This window comes from Lampetra fluviatilis, chromosome 41 (genome assembly GCF_964198595.1).
Source record: "Lampetra fluviatilis chromosome 41, kcLamFluv1.1, whole genome shotgun sequence".
Classification (NCBI taxonomy): Eukaryota; Metazoa; Chordata; class Hyperoartia; order Petromyzontiformes; family Petromyzontidae; genus Lampetra; species Lampetra fluviatilis.
Window position 1 is genome coordinate 4,733,698 of NC_136315.1, and position 20,980 is coordinate 4,754,677.

At 51.3% G+C, this 20,980-nt stretch overlaps 1 protein-coding gene across 3 annotated transcripts in view; it reads left to right on the forward strand.

The window, feature by feature from the left end:
* The window catches only part of LOC144946474 (uncharacterized), a 365,431-nt gene that overhangs the window by 62,347 nt on the left and 282,104 nt on the right, over positions 1-20,980 (forward strand). For all 3 annotated transcript variants that reach the window (XM_078875372.1, XM_078875375.1, XM_078875373.1), the window contains exons 4-5: positions 1,923-2,028; positions 18,038-18,119. In XM_078875372.1, coding sequence (XP_078731498.1) covers positions 1,923-2,028; positions 18,038-18,119 — 188 coding nt within the window. The remainder of the gene's footprint in view (positions 1-1,922; positions 2,029-18,037; positions 18,120-20,980) is intronic.

Sequence of the window (20,980 nt, forward strand, 5' to 3'; positions counted from 1 at the left end):
ATGCCCGCTGGCAGGAGGTCACGGGGCAGATCCAGGTGGCATGGGTCGACTGACTGAGATGACTGGCCGATGCACCACCTCTGCCCCCTACTGTGCAAACTTGCTGTGTTGTAGCCACCCGGCGCTCCACTCGTTCTTGTGAGCGTCGCTCCTCCGCCCTCCATTGTTGTTGGAGGGCAACTGCCTCCAACTGCCCAGTAGCAGCGTCCTTCACGAGCCTCCTCCACTGAGGCCGATCTTGACACTGCTATACTAGTCATCGGCAAATCCACTCAGCTCCACATCTTCTTGTACCACATCACTCCATCTCTTCTCTAGCCCATGCCGCGCCCGTTTAGCCCCCTCTATCCGGCCAAACAAAAGCTGTTTAGGCATGCGGTGGCTGGGCATGCGGGCTACGTGACCCAGCCAACACAGCCTTGCCTGCCGGAGGAGCTCACCGATGGGACTTTGTCCAGATCTTTCAAGGATTTGTGAGCTCACACAATCCAGCCTGGTTAAACCCAGGATGGATCGTAGGCAGGCCAGCCTAAATGTTTCTAACCGGCGAAGATGTTTCTTTAGGGGGGTCCACATAGAAAGACAAAGATCCCCCTGTAGCCTTAACAGACTGTAGGGGCAAGTTCTGTTAGCGAGCACCTATGAAGGCCGGCACAGCACGCGAGGGGGTGGTTGGCCAACACCACGCCTTTATCTCCCTAGCGGCGATGTTTACACATCGCACCAGGTACTCATTTGAGGCTAAGGCGATCTAGGGGAGGCCCAGGACCGGTTCAGATAATCGTCACTGGTGTTGGCCATGAGCGGGAATCGAACCCGTGTCGTCAGGTTCGGAGCGCAGCGCGCTAACCGCTACACTACCGCTCCCCACACATACACACACACAGATACGTACACACACATTGCGGTTTGAAGCAGTCCGTTAAGATCCACATGCCAGAGGTGGGACAAAGTCATTGTTATGCAAGTCCAAGTCGAGTCGCAAGTCATCAAATTCATGACTCGAGTCTGACTCGAGTCCAAGTCACATGACTCGAGTCCACATCTCATAGGTGGGACAAAGTCATTGTTATGCAAGTCCAAGTCGAGTCGCAAGTCATCAAATTCATGACTCGAGTCTGACTCGAGTCCAAGTCACATGACTCGAGTCCACATCTCATAGGTGGGACAAAGTCATTGTTATGCAAGTCCAAGTCGAGTCGCAAGTCATCAAATTCATGACTCGAGTCTGACTCGAGTCCAAGTCACATGACTCGAGTCCACACCTCTGCCACATGCGGCTCTGGCGCTGCAGGTTGCCGACCCTTCCCTTCGAGGGTTATCCAAGTTAAGGAAGCAGACACCAGGGATGTAGAGTTTATTGACACACGTGGCCAGAGACAGGTTCAAAATATGAAACGTTGGTAACAATCATTGTACTCCGCATTGTCTCTCTAAACTGTCGTTAATTCCCATACACGCCCTTTGTGTATAGCTGGATCGTTTGTGCAATAAAGTGACTTAGCAAAAGAAACAAAAATCCCGTTTTAATCACTGGCGGCTAAAATATAGCGCTACTCATACGCAGGATCTCAGCTGTACGATCGCTGTGCTCCGACAAACGGCCGATCGTGGCGATCGCTACCTTCTGATTAGCGCGGTCGGCTACGTGCGGCGCGATCGAGGTTCAACATACGTGCGTTTGCGCGTGTTGAACTTCTTTCGCACCGTACTTAGCCGCGCTAATCGGCGGTGCTCGTGAGTTTGCGCCACCTGCCTGGAGTGGCGAAAACGTAAACCGCTTTGCTCGCTCATCGACACGGTCTCTACCTTCCTTCGTGTGAGCCTGCGCCTGGGATTGCATAAAACTCTGGGAGTCTAATTTCCGTGTTGTTTGTTTTGTGTGTGTGCGCGCGCGTGTGTTTGTGGGTGGATATTTGCAGGATGCCTCGAGGCGTGAGCCGTCCTGCGAGCTCGATGATGATGACCTCATGCTTGAACTCGATTTTCCGGATGAAGCCTCCCTGCTGGCGGCAGCCGCGGAAGCCGGTGAGTTGGGTTGCGGGGTCAAAAAAAGTAAACCTTTGGGAGGCAGTACAGCAAGTAACACACGTGGCCACCGGTTTTTTGCGGTTGTGCCGCGTATGCTCTCCCGACGCCCCTCCCCTGCTGTCTGGCACGATGTGTCAACGATTGTGCCCCACGTGGGTTGATTCCGCTTTCTGACACAAGCTCCCAGCGCTTTTTATCGTTTCGCTGGTTCTGCCAGGAAAGACTCACTCAAGACCCCTGTTTTCGGAGGGTGCTGCAAGTTTTTTGAAGTTGCGGTTTGGCGTCGCGTTGTTGTCATCCACTTTCCGAGTGATTTTCCCAAAATTTTTCAAGCATTGGGATATTGGGCCCAATGCTAATTATGCTGGGGGGGGGGGGGGTTGTGCTTTTTAGCTAAGCGAGGAAACTGGAGAACCCAGGAGAAACCCATGCAGAGCAGTGGGAGAACGTACAAACTAAATTTCGATTTAAAGCTTTCGTGACTGCAGGGATTCATCTTCTTGGTTCTTTCGGTAAAGTCACGTAGGAAGGGAAATAAGAAAATAATAAAAATAAAACATAATAAAATAATTCTCACGACGTTTCGGCCACAATGCAAGCAGCCGTCCTCAGGTGAAGAACAGGTCTGTCGGGGAGACAGCTGTCACCTGAGGACGGCTGCTTGCGTTGTGGCCGAAACTTCGTGAGAATTATTTATTATGTTTTATTTTTATTATTTTCTTATTTCCCTTCCTACGTGACTTTACCGAAAGAACCAAGAAAACGTACAAACTCCGCACAAAAGAGGCGCCACAGTCAAGGGATCGAAGCCAGGCCCTCCGAGTTGTTACCACCGCGCTACGTGAAGCCAGACGTCGCACGTGATGCCAAACGACATGTGCTGCAACAAGCGTGTTTTTTTTCGCGGGCACGTTATCATTCTTTGGGGGGTGTTTTTTTTCTGCTTTTTATTTTTCCCAAGAGTGTAGTTTACCAAAATTAGAAATTGGCTAAACACCGTAAGCAGGGCCCTCCTGAAAATTGTGTTGGGACTTCCCGAAGCTTTCCAGAATAAATAAAGGAATTATGGAAGCCAGGTCTTGGTCTCTGCAGCTGATTGATCAATCGATGTGCGTTGTTTTTCTGGCCTGCTGGATGATTTAAAAGGGACCCTTGTATATTATGTCTACACAGCTGTGTGTGGCTTGAAGATAAAGTTTTTAGGAAGTACTCTACTCTCAGAAGCATATCATAGAGGTTATATATTTTCCGTATTCAATAAGGATGTGTTAATGAAGTGACGGATTCCAACAGAAGGAAATATGTAATGCCAATATGGTGAAAATTACACAAGGCGATGGGGGGAGTGGTGGTGGCATAGTGGTTAGCACGCTGCGCTATTATCGTTATACAGGGCTCTAATTTTTTTAATTAAGCGTTTTCAAGTTGCATTGCGTTGCCGCGCTACATTTTAGCACAATCGATGCACGGCCGGTCATCTTTCTATAAATACATACACATTGTTTGTATTTCTAAGTTTATTTTTTGGCACAGAAAGTCAGTTTGCCGGAGGCGTTGAGGTTTAATATTCGGGGAGGAATTGGCGAGGCTGATGAAGAGGGTTTTAGGGGGCCGATGGTGGAGGCGGGGAATGGGGGATTCTCTGCCAGCGCGTGGCGACGTCTGCTCGACTTTCCATCCGAAAACGCCCGCGCCCCTGCCACCAGTCCCCACGCGAGCGCCGACGGTGACCTTTGTCGTGTGAAGTGTGCGTTATGAGGTCAAAAACGCACGCGCTCAAGATTAATGAGGGAGCTGCCGTATCGTGTCACCCACTGATTGCCGTTCGTTTTTCTTTCATTCGTTCTCCCCTCGCTTTGGCATTCATATTATTATACATTTCTTCGCTTTTGCCGTGCGGCATAAATACATAAGCGGGCCTCCGTATTAATTCCCTGCGCAATGTCATTACTTAAGAATTCCACATTAATATTTCACAGCGTATCGACGTAAGCAAATAAAAAAAAATTCAGTGTGAGCAAGCGGTTTGCCAGAGATTGATTGAAAATGAGATGCGCTTGGCCTATTTAATTGAGGCTCGTTCAGTTACTGTGCTCTGGAGTTGTGTGTGTGTGTGCGCGCGTGTGCGCGCGCGTGAGTATGTGTGGGTATGTGTGTGTGGCTTCCTTCACTGATAGTCAGGGTAAAAGTAATTGCCATTCTTTAGGTTTAACCCTTTGACCTTCTGAACAACACTGGACAAATTAAATTGCGACAAGGACCTCCGCTACGCACGCGAACAGCTGTGTTTGTGTAATGTGAACCTGTGCAGTAATGCTCTGAGCCCTTATGCTGGAAAGACAAAGATCCCCTGTATAGCTGTAACATACTTTTGTGACAAGTGCTGTTAGCGAGCATCTCTACGAAGGCCGCCACGGCACACACGTGGGGGGCCCATCACCATGCCCGGCCGCCTTTGCCTCCCCATTGGCGATGGTTACACATCGCACCAGGTACTCATTTGAGGCTTACTGGTGTTAGCCACGCCTGGGAATTCACCTCGGATCGCAAGGTTTGTGGTGCGGCATGGGATCTCCTGCACCCCACCGCTGAGCTCTACTCGTCATGCAAGCCATTAACGGACTCGTAATAAGAGCTGTTAGCGAGCACCAATTAAGGCCGGAAAGCTACACGAAGGGGTGGGTGGCCAGCACCGCGGAAAGGCTCAGAACCACATTAGGATATCACTTACCACTGATGTTCGCCATGGCCAGGAATTGAACCCAAGTGATTGGCAATGCACGAAACCACTACAAAGACAAAATTCAACCATATAGCCTTAAGCGACCGTAGGAGCAATTGCTGTAAGCGAGCACCGATGAAGGCTGACACGGCACACGAGGGGGTGGGTGGCCAGCACCACACCCGGGCCTGCCTTTGTCTCCTGAGTTGCGATGTTTACACACCACTGCACTACCGTGCACCGTTTCGTCTCGGGCAGCCGAGCCCTGGATTGAAACGCAGGATCTCAGTGGTCCTGGATCGGTGCTTTGACGTGGAACGGGCAGATCGCTCGTTGTGTTTGCAGATTGCCGCTCCTCTCTAAAGATAATGATACACTTGAGTAACATTCAAGAGTTATCACTGACACTGGCAACAGATGGCACGCGCGTTTATATCGCAAAGACGTTTTGGTTGCTAGTGGAAGGGTGACGGCGCAGCCCTTCAATCGCTTGCTCGCACCACTGCTGGCAAGAAGGTCCTCCACTTGCGAGCACTGCCCCGGAGTGCTTGGCCTACTCTTCCATTCTGGCCAGACGGTGATGCGACCCGCAGGTGTGGTGGTTGGTTGAACACCCTGCAGACGAGATGCAAGAGTCATTCTGGTAGACGGAGCGCTCGGCATGGATGAGTGGACGTTCACGGGAGCAGCGGCCACGGGTGTGAGAAGTCCCGGCTCGTGGGGGTCACGTTATGAGGGGGGTCAAGGAACGGGCGGTTGGTAGCAATGGCGGAGAGATTTCACGGCATTTGGGGCGGGGGGGGTGGCAGGGGGGGGCGAGCATCGTACGAGAGCTCCGTCTGCTGAGACGCAAAGCGTGCGGGGGTCTCTTGGCGCGGCTTTATAAACTCGAAGAATGCAAACGCGTAGAAGTGATAACCGCGGCAGTGGCGATAGAAGAGTGATCGGAGACGGCTGACCGCCAGCGAGCGAGTGGCCGGAGTGAATCCCCGCATCAACGATCAACCCGATGACTGCCTTACGTCGATTCCTATCGGGGCGCGGCGAGGTCGGGAACTCGGCTCCCCACGCCGCACCTCCGAGTTCCCCGCACCTCCGATTGGCGCGGTTGGCTACGTACGGTGCGAAAGAAGTTCACTGTACAGACGGACGATGACGACAGCGTTCCAACTTTATCCCCGGCGCGGACGGGCGGGGAAAGCGGAACCCGACGGCCAGGGAGGGAGGTGGTGGGGGGGAGGGACCTGGCGTGAGTCGTTGGTGAAAAGCCGGCTGGCACCAGTGAAGCGTCCCCCCTTCCCCGCCGATATTCGCCGCGGAAGCGATAACGGCGGCCTCGCTGCCGGCGCTGACCTCGGTTACAGCGCCGAGGCTGCGATAAAAACAATTTTTTTTGGATAAAAATAGGACGGTCGGTGCTGTCTATCAAATTGTACGTTTCAATTCTGCGTGCGGCTTTGTGTGTATTTGTCTGCGCGAGCGGTCGTTTGTGTACGGCGGGAACTTGTAAATGATTCTGAGCGTATAGCTGCGTATCGTCAAGGTGCAGTCCTGCAATTTCATATTCACTTCACTGCTGGCAGAACCACGAGAGGAGAGATCTTCAGAGGGCGGAGGGGGTGTTTGGCATCGTCTTTCACACTGACCGGACGTCGTGGATGAGGTGGGAGAGCCCACAGTTTTCCCCACCGCGCGCGACCTGCCGATGAGCAAACCGTAGTGGACTCATAACTTGCCAGGCTGCGAATGCGGAACCTATCACTGATGACTGCCCCAATACAACCACGCGTACTCTGGTGGAACTAGCGGACTGCTCCACTCAGCTACCCCAATACAACCACGTTCACTCTGGTGGAGCAAGCGGACTGCTCCACTCAGCTACCTCAACACAACCACGTGCACTCTGGTGGAGCAAGCGGACAGCTCCACTCAGCTACCTCAATACAACCACGTGCACTCTGGTGGAGCAAGCTGACTGCTCCACTCAGCTACCTCAATACAACCACGTGCACTCTGGTGGAGCGAGTGGACTGCTCCACTCAGCTACCTCAATACAACCACGTGCACTCTGGTGGAGCAAGCGCACTGCTCCACTCAGCTACCCCAATACAACCTGCGTACTCTTGTGGAGCAAGCTGACTGCGCCACTCAGCTACCTCAATACAACCACGTGCACTCTGGTGGAGCAAGGGGACTGCTCCACTCAGCTACCTCAATACAACCACGTGCACTCTGGTGGAGCAAGGGGACTGCTCCACTCAGCTACCTCAATACAACCACGTGCACTCTGGTGGAGCGAGTGGACTGCTCCACTCAGCTACCAGAATACAACCACGTGCACTCTGGTGGAGCAAGGGGACTGCTCCGCTCAGCTACCTCAATACAACCACGTGCACTCTGGTGGAGCAAGGGGACTGCTCCACTCAGCTACCCCAATACAACCACGTGCACTCTGGTGGAGCAAGTGGACTGCTCCACTCAGCTACCTCAATACAACCACGTGCACTCTGGTGGAGCAAGGGGACTGCTCCACTCAGCTACCTCAATACAACCACGTGCACTCTGGTGGAGCGAGTGGACTGCTCCACTCAGCTACCTCAATACAATCACGTGCACTCTGGTGGAGCAAGGGGACTGCTCCACTCAGCTACCCCGATACAACCACACTCCAGCGCACCGTTGTCCGCTTGTGCTCGTGGCCGACATCAATGGCGAATCTCGTTTCCTTCCCCCGATTGAGCAGGATGGGAGCCGGGGTGACATGTGTCCTAACATTGTGCATGCAACGAAATAATGGGTGGATGGAAAGAAATGGGGGGGGGGGGAGGGTCGGGGCAGTGAGATTCAAATGAGAGAAAAATATAAATACTCTCCCACCCCTCCAACTACCTCTGAAAAAAAAATGCAAACAGAAGCTCGTAAAAAAATATTATCGTCGCGTAATTCAGCGGCGGTTTCGTGTTTGTGGGGTTACTTTCAAGCTCGATTGGATGTCTAATTCCCACGACGCACACTGCACGTTTAGGGTGTTCCGACTGTCGCTCTCTCGCTCTCTGCGTCTTCGCGTCCGCCTCGTAAACGAGCGGAGGGGGGGGAGAAGCCAGCGCCCGTATTCAACGCAAGTTGTCGGGGCTGCCGCCGGCAATAACTGACCGCGGCTTGAACTGCGTCACCGGCGTTCGCGTTGCGTCTCCGTTCGCGCCGAGGGCCGCGCACGCTCGCGTCCCTTCAACTGCCCGTGGGCCTCCCCTTTCGATTCGTCACTGAAATAAATGCGCGCGTCGCGACGGCCGAGGATGGGCCCAGAGGCTTGGAACTGTCGCCGATGCAGAGTCTCTCGGTCTCTCGGTTAGCGCGGTTGGCTTCGCTTGGCGCGGAAAGAAGTTCAACATGCGTACGCACGTGCATGCAGCCGGGCGGAGCGGTGTCTTCCTGCGTCTGACGTGGCCCGGCGGTCGCCCGTTTGCCACCGGTTTGAATGCATTCGCCCGCCATCGTTGTTGCCGCTGGTGCGTTTACCGTAAAAAAATATATGTACTCGTACGCGCCAGAAGCGTTCAGTCCATACAAATGACATCCCGACAATGAGCTCTGTAAGTAAAGACGCGACACGACTTGGAACAGCGCCGGACAGTGCGGTTTTGCTGTTGGAACTTGCCATGCGTCGTAAATGTGAATAAAGAAGGAAAGAATGTAAAACTGCCACGTGCTGTCTGTTTTGCAGTGGCCACTAACGATCGCGTGGCATCGTTCGCGAGAGCAGGTCACTGTGCACCGGCGTCATGGTCCAAATGAGCCAATTTTGAAAGAATTGGGATTATACACCGCAACCGTCGCCCCCCCCCCCCCCCCCGTACTACGAGATTTGGCAGGACCCTCCTGAAAGAGAGTCAAGAGACCCAGTGAAAAACTCAACGAAACATTATTTTTTTTTATTTTACAAGGTAAGGCCCACTGAGCTACGTAGCCCTTTTTCCGATGCGACCGGGCCATGAATGATAGCCCAACAAAGGGGCTTATCACGTGGACATTTATATCAGCCGAATGCTCTAAACGCATCATTCTAAATGTGGAGGGAAAAACCGAAGGACCTGGAGAAAAATCCACGCGACCACGGGGAGAACATGCATCGTCAGGGTCGGGATCGAAACCACGACCTGCATACCAGGCGAGGGAGTTAACATCTCACCACCATGGCATCCTGATGCTTTCCTGGGTAAACAAGTGGATTGGTGAAACAAAAAATTATTCGGCAACTTCCCTGATCCAAAATGCTGCTGCTAGACCTCTCGCCCACACCTGTAAATGCGACTGTACCACCACCACCACGATACTCCGGTCCTCTTTACTCGGTCCCATCATGGATTATCGACAAGATTCACCCTCGCTGTTCTTCAGCGAAGATGAAGACCTGCCGACCTATCTCCTCTACCTACCTTGAAGACCTGCCTACCGCCTCTCCCCTCTAATCTCACTTTTACACTCGACCTCTCCTTCGTGGACTCCATACTCCGGCAACGAAGGACTTCTTTTCAAGGCCGGAGTAAACCTTTGTAAGTGTGTACGTTGAACTTCTTTCGCACCGTACGTAGCCAACCGTGCTACTCGGAGGTGCAGAGGAAGGACAACAAACTGAACACAAAAATCGGTTCCAAATAAATGCATTTTCAATCTATATGATTTAAAAGTGCATAGCTCCAGTGGTTTCCTAAGGTCGGAAGGAAGAGCGTTCCAGACGGCCGCAGAAGCGCATCTGAAAACTCGCGATGCGGCGACCGTCTTTGTTCGACGGCTGAGCCAAAAGCCGCTTCTGCTGCGAGGATGACCGGAGTTTGCGCGATGATGGTTGATGCTCCTAGACGAGATCGGCGAGGTTGTTGTGGTGCGTTAGTGGCGAGCAATTTGCTGTGTGCAATGAGTTCATTGTTTATCCTCTGCCCCCTCTGTGGGTCTGGAGCTCCCTCCATCCGGCCATCTGTGTCATGGACTTCCTGCCTCTGTTTCAAGTCCAGGCCCAAGATCTTCCCCTTCTCCACTTGCCTATGACTGTCTGTATTATATAAATACATGTCAATTATATGTAAGCGTGCGTGCGCGCTTGCATGATGTTTGTGGGGAGCTGTAGTGTACTGGTTAGCGCGCTGCGCTACAAACCCGGCGACCCGAATTCGATTCTCGCTCATGGCCAAGACCAGTGACGATTATCTGAACCGGTCCCGGGCCTCCCCTAGGTCTACTCAGCCTCAAATGAGTACCTGGTGAGTTGTATAAACATTGCTATTAGGGAGATAAAGGCGGTAGGGCATGATGCTGGCCCCCTTGTGTACTGTTCCCGCCTTCATAGGTGCTCGCTAACAGCACTTGCCCCAACAGTCTGTCAAGGCTATACGAGGGATCTTTGTCTTTGTTTGTCTATACACACACGCCTCCTGTTTCCACACAGCGCACGCCCCAAATGTGTGTTTTGCCGCGTGTTGAGATCCGGTTGCGTTTAGACGCCGCTCGCAATAAATCCGAACGAATCCAAATCGCCGTCGCCCAAGTGTGACGCTTGTTGAATGTCAGCCGGCTTGCCGTGCCCAATTTTTTTTTCTTCTTAAATGTCCGGCAACGTTTCTATTTTACTTGTAGAGTTTTGCTTTCCACGTGGCCAGTCGGTCATGCCACGGGGCGGTACGTAAGGGACGCAAATATTTTTAGTGGCAACGTAACTCGCGGCACTGCCCGGTTAAATTTTTTTTATTTTCCCCACTCCCCCCCACCCACCGACTCCTCTCGCCTCTTTCCAAGCCGCGTTTAAAAAAGGAAGCGTTTCACGTAACACATTCCGCTTGCTCGTCGCGTGGGCTGGGCTTTTTTGGCCAGGGCAGCTGCCGCGTCCCGGGGCCTCGCACGGTCAAGCCACCGCAAATTTTCTTCGCGAGCCCCGCGGCGGGTACCGTTAAGGGCTTCGAAAGAGGAAAACAAAAACGATTCTAAAGTTTGGGAAAGTTCGTCGCTCGGCTTTCCGGTGAGGTACGGTCTCTCTCGAGGCGTCTCTGTTCGTCTGTCCGCGGCGTTGGCCTTTTTGAGTTTTCTCATCTGGCTCGGTTGGGTTTCCTCTTTGCTCTCCAGCCGTCGGTTGACGTCAAGGGGAGAGCATAAGAAGAAAAAAAAACCATGTCGACATTGATTTGTTTTAGCGGCTCCTTCTCTAACGAGGTCCGGCTTCCTTCGGGGCCTGAAACGTGAACAACAACAACAACAAAAAAGGGAGAGAACAACGGAGAAACATTTATAAATAATAAAAAAAGCCGCTGCTGTGATGCCGCGGTGGTGTTCAGTGCGCTGCGTGCGTGCGCGTGTGTGCGTATGCGTGCGCGTGTGTGCGTTTGTATGTGTGCGTAGGGAGCAGTAGGGTAGTGGTTAGCGCACCGCGCTACAATCCCGGCGACCGTAGTTCGATTCCTGCTCATGGCCAACACCGGTGACAATTATCTGAACCGGTCCTGGGCCTCCCCTGGGTCGATTAAGCCTCGAATGAGTACCTGGTGCGGTGTGTAAACATCGCCACTGGGGAGTTAAAGGTGGCCGGGCGGGGTGCTGGCCACCCACCCCCTCGTGTGCCGTGCCGGCCTTCATAGGTGCTCGCTGACAGCACTTGACCCAACAGTCTGTTAAGGCTATATGGGGGAATCTTTGTCTTTGTGTGCGTGCGTGTGTTTATTTTACTCGTCAATAATGAGAGTTATGCTTCTTTAGCATCTGCTGCCTGCTGGCCATATCCTACATGATGACAAGAAATGTTTACCCCTTAATGAACCTCACCGGATGTGTTCATTGCACACGGACCGTGTCTTGCCGACGACAACACATTCGCCCTTAATGTGCCCGAACTCGTCAGATCTTGGAAGCCATCTGGGTTTGAGCCTGGTTATTTCTCGGATGGGAGACCACGCCGGGGCTTGCCAGGTGTCGTAGGTCTGGCGCTGAAAGGTGGTGGTGCTGAGCGCCACTTCCTTCGCACACATGGTCAGTTTCCTCCGGGTTCCCTAATTTTTTATACACCCAAAACCTCTCATGTTGAGGTACTCTCACCCCTTCCAAGATGTCTGACCAGCATGGAAGAGTAGGCCAAAACACCATCTATAGCTGTTCTTTAGAGCTACCGCTAGTCAGAGGCCCTTCCGTCAGGATATCCGTGAGCAAGTAATTGGAATAAGCAATTGCAAGGCTGCACCTTTACCTATGATACGCTTTGTCCTTCGCCCCCCACACCTCCGATTGGCACGGTTGGCTACGTACGGTGCGAAAAAATTTCAGCAAACGTATGTACAGGCAGTGCTTTGGAGTGGAACCTTGAGGTTTTGTTTTAATTCGGGAGACTTTGGGGAAATATGTCAGCTGGTTGATATTTTTTTTTTATGGATAATGCATGTGCACTCGTGCTTTTGATTATTCTGTAGGGTGTGCAAGGATCCCTTTTTTGCATAAATTCCCGTCTCAAAATCGCACCCCCTTGAGCGTTGTTTCTCTCGAACGATCATTTCCACATGATGGGAGAAAGAAAAAAAAGAGTTCCGTTTCCAGCAAGCGCTTACGGGTTCTGTTTTAACCATCGCCCGGATGAACACGTCGTTGACGGCGGCAATGTAAAGCTATCAAAGGTATTTGACGTAGCGTGGGCGAAGACGCAATTTTACGCCTGTAAAGTGTTTCCCCGTGGAGCTGTCGCGAGATAACTAGGTTGGTCCTTCTCTGTGGACGGGACCAAATATTTTGTTGAGATCATTCCTTGAGACGCTTCGGCACGTGATAGGGAACACAACCAACGTTTTTGGGTGCCTGTGCTGAAAAAAAAATTGGCCAAAAAATAAGGCCCTTCAAAAATAGGACCCATCACCTCCAAAATACAACGCTTGCTTTGTTGTTACGCTTACTCTCTGAAAAAATATTCACGGCTATTTTTTACCTGCTAACAAATTGAGCTGACTGAGATGTTGTTGGCAAATGGTGAGAATTTTTTCTTAACGATTTTTTTTAAGTACCTATGAAATCCCAAAACATTACAGAAGCTCAGCCCTTTCTATATTAATTGGATCGCTTTGAATGGATTTATAAAAATACAGGCGTTACCTCCTTAAAAGTCACCACCTGCGGACCCGGGAGGGGGGGGGGGCACATTCGTTCTATCAGCTGTGTTCACGAGATCAGATTTTTCCGACAATACCAATTTTTTTATGACAAAAAAAACTACGTGCACGTTTTAACTTGTACGGGGGGTGGTCACCTGGTCGAAGGCGAAATGAGAATGTGGTCCGCACGCAGGTACGCGTGTACGGTATTCACCGTGCGGGAAGGACAAATGGACGACGATGGGATATTTGTCAGCACGCGCTTGTCGTCGTTACTCGCGGGGGCCGCTGACGTAACGCAACCGCTGCGTGGAGGTATGAAATCGTCACAGGTGAAACGCGTTCCTGCAGCTACCTCTCGTGTTAAACGGCTCTTGCTGTGAGCACGGTTCGCTAACGGCGTGGCGACGCTGCGTAGGTGTCACATTCGCCAAAGTCAACGCTATCAAGAACGAAACGTTGCTTGTTGGTGGTGATGCTGCTGCTGCTGCTGCCTTGGCAGTGGTGCACAGGCACAATGAACCAACAAGCAAACTCGACACGTCGCGTTAATAACACTGCGTGGCCTCGTACGCAACGAATGTAGATACCAGGCGACGTTTAGGGCAATGTACCGTCATCACGTGCTTTGGAGGGGGGTAAGGGGAGGGGGATGACAGCCTCCGAGTGGCTGTGGGACACCTGTAGAAGCTCCAGGATGGCCTGTAACTCCGTCACACAGGTGGCCGGCGGGCTCGAGAACACAAGAAGCTCACCGACAGGAATACGAATCGAGAAGTGAGAGGATGGCGGCGGGGCCGGATGCGTTTGCAATTTTTCACCCCCTTTCGTTTACCAGCACTGTGGTTTACGACGGCTGTTCCTTGCGAAAGTGTCCGCTTACAAATGGCTACGCAGCCAGGCAGATATCTGAAGGATGAAACGAGATCTGTGGGCTGACGTGCCGCTACGGGGGAAATGACACGCGTCACTGCTGTGCCCTTGTGTGCTTTGTGTGTCACCTCAGTCGGTCAACTCATGGCGCCTGGGTCTGTTCCGTGACCTCCTGCCAGCGGGCCTAACACCTCACGCGGCTTTCAAAGTGCACCTAGCATGGCACAAGCGCCGTGGTGACGCCACCGCCACTTAGTTGTTGTTGTTGTGTCGTGGGCAGCGGTAGTGGTCATTGGCCTTGCCTAAGTCGACTCAGCCTTAAATGAGTCCCTGGTACGTTGCGTCAACAACTGCAGTGGGGAGAAAGAGGAGGCTTGGCGTGGTGCTGGCCAGCCGCACCCTCCCTCGTGTGCCCCGTCGGCCTTAATAGGTACTCGCTAACAGCACTCGCCCCAAAAGTCTGCTGAAGGCTGCGTGGGGGATCTTTGTCTTTGTTATTTGTTTAGGATGATGCTGCTGTTTGTAGATGTCTGCCGAGGCAAACTGTAAACGGAGCCATCCTGCTTCTCATGTTGACATCATGTGCAGATGCTGTTCGAAATAGTAGGTTGAACCGCAGTGGCAGAAATACGTGAAATGACTTAAGAGAAAACATTTGTGGCGTTCTCTGAATAACTCCAATACGTCATTACACACGAAATGTATTCCTTAACGTTTTTTTTGTAAGTTTCTCTTATTAATTTTTTTCCGACCAAAGTAATTTGCCGTCTGCGCCGTTTGCAAAGCACAAAGGCGGCCGGTCACGGAGGCGCTATGTGTATGATTTGTAAGCTTGATTGGAATAATCTTTGTAACATTGCATCTCCCTTGTGTTGAGAATCTAGTCCTTCCTGATGAGCCGTTACGAGGGCAACTGGTTTCATTTGCTTGGTCATGATGAATGTGAAGTGCTTTCGAACTGTATGCCATACCTTAGCATATACCGTGCGTCTCATTCATGTCAGTTATAATTAAGATGCTTACACTGTTGTTAATTGTTGAAGGTTTAATTATTGTTCCAATTATCGCGGTTAGCGCACTGCGTTACGACGCCCGCTGACCCGAGTTCGATTCCCGCTTACGACCAATAACAGTCGTCCTGGGCCTCCCCTAGGTCAACGCAGCTTTAAATGAGTATCCGGTGCAGTGTGTGTAAACATCAGCACTGGGGAGACAAAGGTGGATAAATGTGGGTTTGGCCACCCACCTTCTAATGTGCCGTGCTGACCTTCATAGGTGCTCGCTATCTGCACTTGCCCCTTCAGTCTGTTAATTGCCATATAGGGGATTTTGCTCTGTATCCGAGGTCTCCCTTGAAGAGAAATACTGTTAGAGGTAGCCAAGGAGGCTTAGAGGACAGAGCGTCAAGTTGATTATATTAGCCCGGTCACCAATTACTGGACGACACAAATGTCAGTTTGACCGTCATTTGGCGAACATCCCTCTCATATGCGGAGCGGGTGGGGAAGCGCCGCCCACTAATGTGTGCACCAGGGTCGCTTGAAGGGATCTCGGAGGTAGCTCTGTGACATCCACTTCCGTGGGCTGTTCTCTATGACGCACAAAAGGCTTTTGGCTCTGCTGTGCGAGAGATCTGAATGTCCCGTGGCACGGTAATTGGCATCGCAACGTGGACACAATTCAGAACATTTATGACAGAAGAATCTATTCAAACAACATTCACATGCAATCCCTTTTTTCAGTTTTAGTTATCATCTCTTAATTTTTCAGTAACAAAAAACCCTTGCAGCGGAAAGTTGCGACATACCCTTCACCTGTGCAAGCAATTTAAATCGCATCATCCCAAATGAAAGCACCTGGTGCAAAATGCTCCACTCGTGTGAAGTGTGTTGCAATCATCTCGATTATCCACGCGACACAGTGACTTTAAAATAATATTGTCGCGCTAGGAAGAAATACACACTTGTGCTGTGAAAGGCCTCGTTATGAGCGCGTCATACGCCTGCACCTGTGGAGTTTGAGCACGCGCCTAAGTCCTCTCTTGACAAAGGAGACGAAGACACACTCCCACGCACTCCCCGCAAAGATCCCCCGCGCAGCGCGAACAGACTGTTGGGTGCAAGTGCTGTCGGTAGCGAGTAGCGCCTAGTGAAGGGTGGCACAGCGCACGAGGGGGTGGGTGGCCAGCGCCGTGCCCGGTCGCCTTTGTCCCCAGTGGCAATGTTTTTTTTTACACATAGCGCCAGGTATTCATTTGAGGCTGAGTCAGTTCAGTTTTTTCAGTTTCATTTTTCGGTATAAGCCCGTGAGCATGCGGCTCTTGACTCGGGTGCAACCGCAACAAAACATGAACAAGAAACATCTTAAAGTGACTACACGCAACATAAAAATCCTGGAAAAAACAGCAATGTCTTCCAGAAAAAAACACGACCTAGGGGTCGACCTAGGGTAGGCCCAGGACAAATTCAGATAATCGTCACTGGTGTTGGCCGTGAGTGGGAATCGAACTCGGGTCCCTGGGTGCATAGTGCAGTGCGCTAACCACTACGTTTCCGCTGTCCAAAGTAAAAAGATCCCCCATATAGCCTTAACAGACTGTTGGGGCAAGTGCTGTTAGCGAGCACCTATGAAGGCCTGTACGGTACACGAGGGAGTGGGTGGCCAGCACCACACCCGACCGCCTTTGTCTCCCCAGTGGCGATGTTTACACACCACACCAGGTACTCATTTAAGGCTGAGTCGGCTTAGGGGAGGCCCAGGACCGTCTCAGATAATCGTAACTGGTGTTGGCCATGAGCGGGAATCGAAACTGGGTCGTCAGGTTAGTAGCGCAGCACGCTAACCACTACACAACCGCTCCCCACACACACCACACACACCACACACAATCATTAAGGAATTGGAAAACCAATCTGAAGCACTAGCAGGGAGTGCTGCACTGAGCCTTGGCATCCAGTGATATTTTTTTTCCTTTCCCCTGGATAAACAAACATCTGCCTTCGTTAATATTTAATATGTATAAATAAACTGAGCCTGCCTATGACCTGTGCACCCAGAATGCCCTCAATCTCGTCAGATCACGGAAGCTAAGCTGATTTCAGCCTGGCCGGGGCTTGGAGCATACACCGCCTGCGGGGACACCACGTATCGTAAACCGTGAGCCGCGAGGTGGCCAGAGGATGGTGGTCGAGGAATAGATTCTTGAATCCATCTGTGTGGAGCTTTGAGTATTATGCCTCTATATGCGTGGGTTTTCTCCCAATATTCCTGTCCCCCACTCCCCTGCAAGCGATGCAAGATCCTCCAGGAATAAAAGTAGACGCTGGATATAAGCACACCCCCTTGAGAGCAAGGTCCAGCCGTGCTGATATCCAAACTAGTGTGCTTTTATCAGAAGCTGCCCTTCGCCTTCCCCTCCACCACTGTAATGCAAGCACGTGTTGCTTATATGAGAACCGTGGTTACATAGGGTGTGCTTATATTGAGCGTTTACTTTCAAGGACATTATTATGACAGAGGCAACTTGCCGAGGTGGCGAACGTAGTGATCGAAGGCGTCGTGAAATATTGAATGTGTGCCATCGCAGAGACAGCTGCCACTGGGGGTGGCCCCTCTTGGCTAGACCACGGCATGGTTGACATGAGATGTGATGTGAAGTTTCCTTTGATCGAAGCGCCCCAAAAACTTGATTGAAACATTTGATCATCTCCCCTTCTGGGTCTCTGCTTCAGTCTTGTGGGTCTCTGTGCGAGTCACTCTATAAACTATTAAGCTATAAACCATTTTTTTTATTTTACGAGGAAATACCCACTGAGCTATGTAGACCTTGTTCAGAAGCGACCTGGCCACAAATGATAGCTCAACGACAGTGGCTTATTGCGTTGCAATTTATTGCAGCAAAATTCTGTAAACTCTGGGAGTCTGTAGGTATCCATGTAAATCTATACATTGCACAGGGAAGGCTGCCAATGGTAGCGAATCGGAATAGTTGAGATCTGGTGTGATATCAGCTGTTTTGAGTTGCCTAAGCATTTTTAAGCCAGTGCAACTGCACATTCGGTTGCCGAACGAATACATTACAAGGTCGCACTCATCACACGCGGAGTGCTTGCCACAGATGAACCACAATACCTTGCTGACCTCATCAAGTAACAAAGACCATCACGTGAACTCCGGTCATCCTCGCAGCGGCTATTGGCTGGCACAATCGGGGAATTCTCACCTCGGTCCTGTCCCCCCCCTGGGTGGGTTCATGCGAGCGATCGTATACGGAGACCTCTCTCTCTCTCGTCGACAGAGGGCACGGATGGAGTGAGGGCGGCTGAGATGAGGGGCCACGGACGAGGAGAAGCACGGAGGGAGGCGCGCTCGCACTGGAGGTGAGTGACTCCGAGCTCCGCACTCATTGGGTCGGGCCGCGGCTGATTTGCTGCCACTTTTTGTCTGACTTTGACTGCAACACCACGGGGGGGGGAGGGGCGCGGGAATGGGGCGGAGGATTTTTGCCGTTCGTGTTCGAGTGGCAGCAACTGATTTGTTCCAGCTCTGGTGGCATGCCGAAATTTATCCACGGTGTACCACTGCTCAGTTTTGCTAGACCTTTCACTGACCAAACAATACAGGGCGTTTTAAAAACATGGACCCGATTTGAAATCGCTATATCTTTGCAACCTCGAACCGCCCATGAATGAAACTCTTACCACTTGAAAGGGCGGGGCATAGAGTTTCAAATGATTACCGCTAGATGCCTCTCCCAGCGCACAAACAGCCCCTAGCCTCAGTCATTCGCAAGACGCGCTGCCTCAACGTTGGATAAGTCGCACAGGACCCCAAGACTTGGCGCTACACTCTTGGCCCCCAAGATCGCCAGACATCATCGCACCCTGCGACTTTTTCTTGTGGGGATACGTCAAAGACCGTGTTTTTGTGCCACCATTAGCAACTAATCTGGATGACCTCAAAAATAGAATCACAGCAGCTGTGACTACAGTGGAAGAAGACACTTTGAGAGGCGTTTGGGACGAATTCAACTATCGTCTCGATGTTGTCCGTACAGCAGGTGGAGGGCACATAGAGCATTTATAAAATGGTTAGTAAAACTAGATAACTCATTAAACCATTTGTAACTTTTTGTGTGATTGTAACGTGTTGCCATCGTGAAATATACTGCTTTGAAATTGGGTCCATATATTTAAAACACCCTGTATATCCGGATTCTGCTGGAGGAAACGATGACAATGCTATCACTGGGTTTCCGTTAAGACCGGTGGTAGCGATCGTACGGTACCTGGCCCCATGACTCTGTTTCGTCCGGTTGGCGGCCAAATCTGGTCTCCCACTTTTGCAACGGCATTGTTATTGCGTTTGAATGAACGGATGTGTTTGACGTAATTATGATGATATATAAATTGACTTGTATAAATATATATAATTCACGTGTCCTCTTGATTTTGCAAGCTGTGCTCAATTTTACAGAACTTGATCAAGCAAAATATATGATTCAAAACGCGGCGATAGGCACAGAAAGGAAAGCCCTGTCTCTCTCCCTGTGTGCGCTTTTTCGTGCTCGAGAATGGCTCCTCATATCAAGCAGCCAATCAATCAATTCGGCTGTCAGTCTGACCGAGCGGTCAGAGCTTGTGACCGACAATCAGAAGACTCAACTCGGGGTTGCAGCTTGACCGCCGGTCTGGATCGATGCGGTTATCATTGCCCTTGTCAAAAAGTATCTCCCGTGGTTGTTGTCTGGGGACGCCCGTAACCTGGCAAGGAAATGTGGATATTTCACCAAGGGCTGAAGAGCCCCAATGGGGATTGAAGCCATCCCTGCCTGACGCTCGTTTAAGTTGTCGTAGCAGGTTATCAGGATCAGAATATGTATTTATACTGGAGTAAATCCGATGAGATAGAAAGGCCTTAATTCTAGATTTGAAGCTTTCGTGACTGCAAGGATTCATATTCTTAGGTTTTTTCGGTAAAGTCACGTAGGTAAAACATCAAAATTAATAAAAATAAAATAAAGATCACGACGTTTCGGAGGCAACACAAGTCTCCGTCATCAGGTGGGACCGTCCCATTTTTATTTTATTATTTTGATGTTTTACCTACGTGACTTTACCGAAAAAACCTAAGAATAGAAAGGCCTTTTTTCACAGATGTCCAGTCGCCCAGGTATATTTCTCCGTTTGTGTGCAACGCGAAATATATGGCTTGATCATTAACGTGACCTCACACCCCCCCCCCCCCCAAACTCAATCGTGAAAACACCACCGCTCGTCGATCGGTGGGTTTCGTATGGTGAGGTAAAGTGTGGGTACTCCCGTCTTTGCCAAGACGGTCTGGCCAGCCTTGAAGAGTGGTGCCAAAATATTGTGCTGTCTTACAGAGGGCTCCAGAGAGCTCCCTCCAGCGGATGCCACCTCTGCCCAACAGTGTCGCGAGCAAGCAATTGCAGGGCCCGCGCCTTTACTTGAACAACAACAAAAAATATCTATATACATTTAATTCGCCCAAGACACGGAGGTGTAATTCATCTCGTAATGGGCGCAAAACAAATAAACGGAGTGTGTATTTCAAACCGGATTAATGGCGCGGGAAAAGGGCACTCGCTCGCTCGTTCGCTCGCGGGCACCGTGAGGGGGATGCGCTTGAGCGCACGCCGCCGTTCATTAGCAGCGGAGCCTGCAGCAGCACCTGCGGTGGTGCTCAACACCTGGCCACGTTCTGGGGGTCAAAGGGAAATTAAAGGAAATGGCATGGCTCGTTGAAAATGAGTAGGTTCACACCGGCGGGCACTGTTTTGTTGTTGTTGTTGTTGTTTTTACATTTTCTCAAGGGGGGGGGAGTGGGGAAGCTTTTGGCTAGAACCTTTGCGTTAGTCTATTTGCATTACGAGTGGCCAACCACCCCCCCCCGTCGTGTGCCACTGTGCCGGCCGTCATAGGTGCTGCTCGCTAACAGCACTTGCCCCAACGGTCTGTTAAGGCTACGCGGGGGAACTTCATCTTCATGGCGGTGCCACGGTTACCGCACCGTTCAGCGTTCCCTGCGCTCCATGCGGTCCCGAGTTCAATTCCCGCTCACGACCAACAATAGTGGTGACTATTTACACTCGTCCTGGGCCTCCCCTAGGTTGACTCGGCCTTAAATGAGTTTCTGGTGCGGTGCGTAAACATCGCCACAGGGGAGACAAATTGTGGCCGGGCGTCGTGTTTGGTGACACCACCTCACCGTTTGCCGT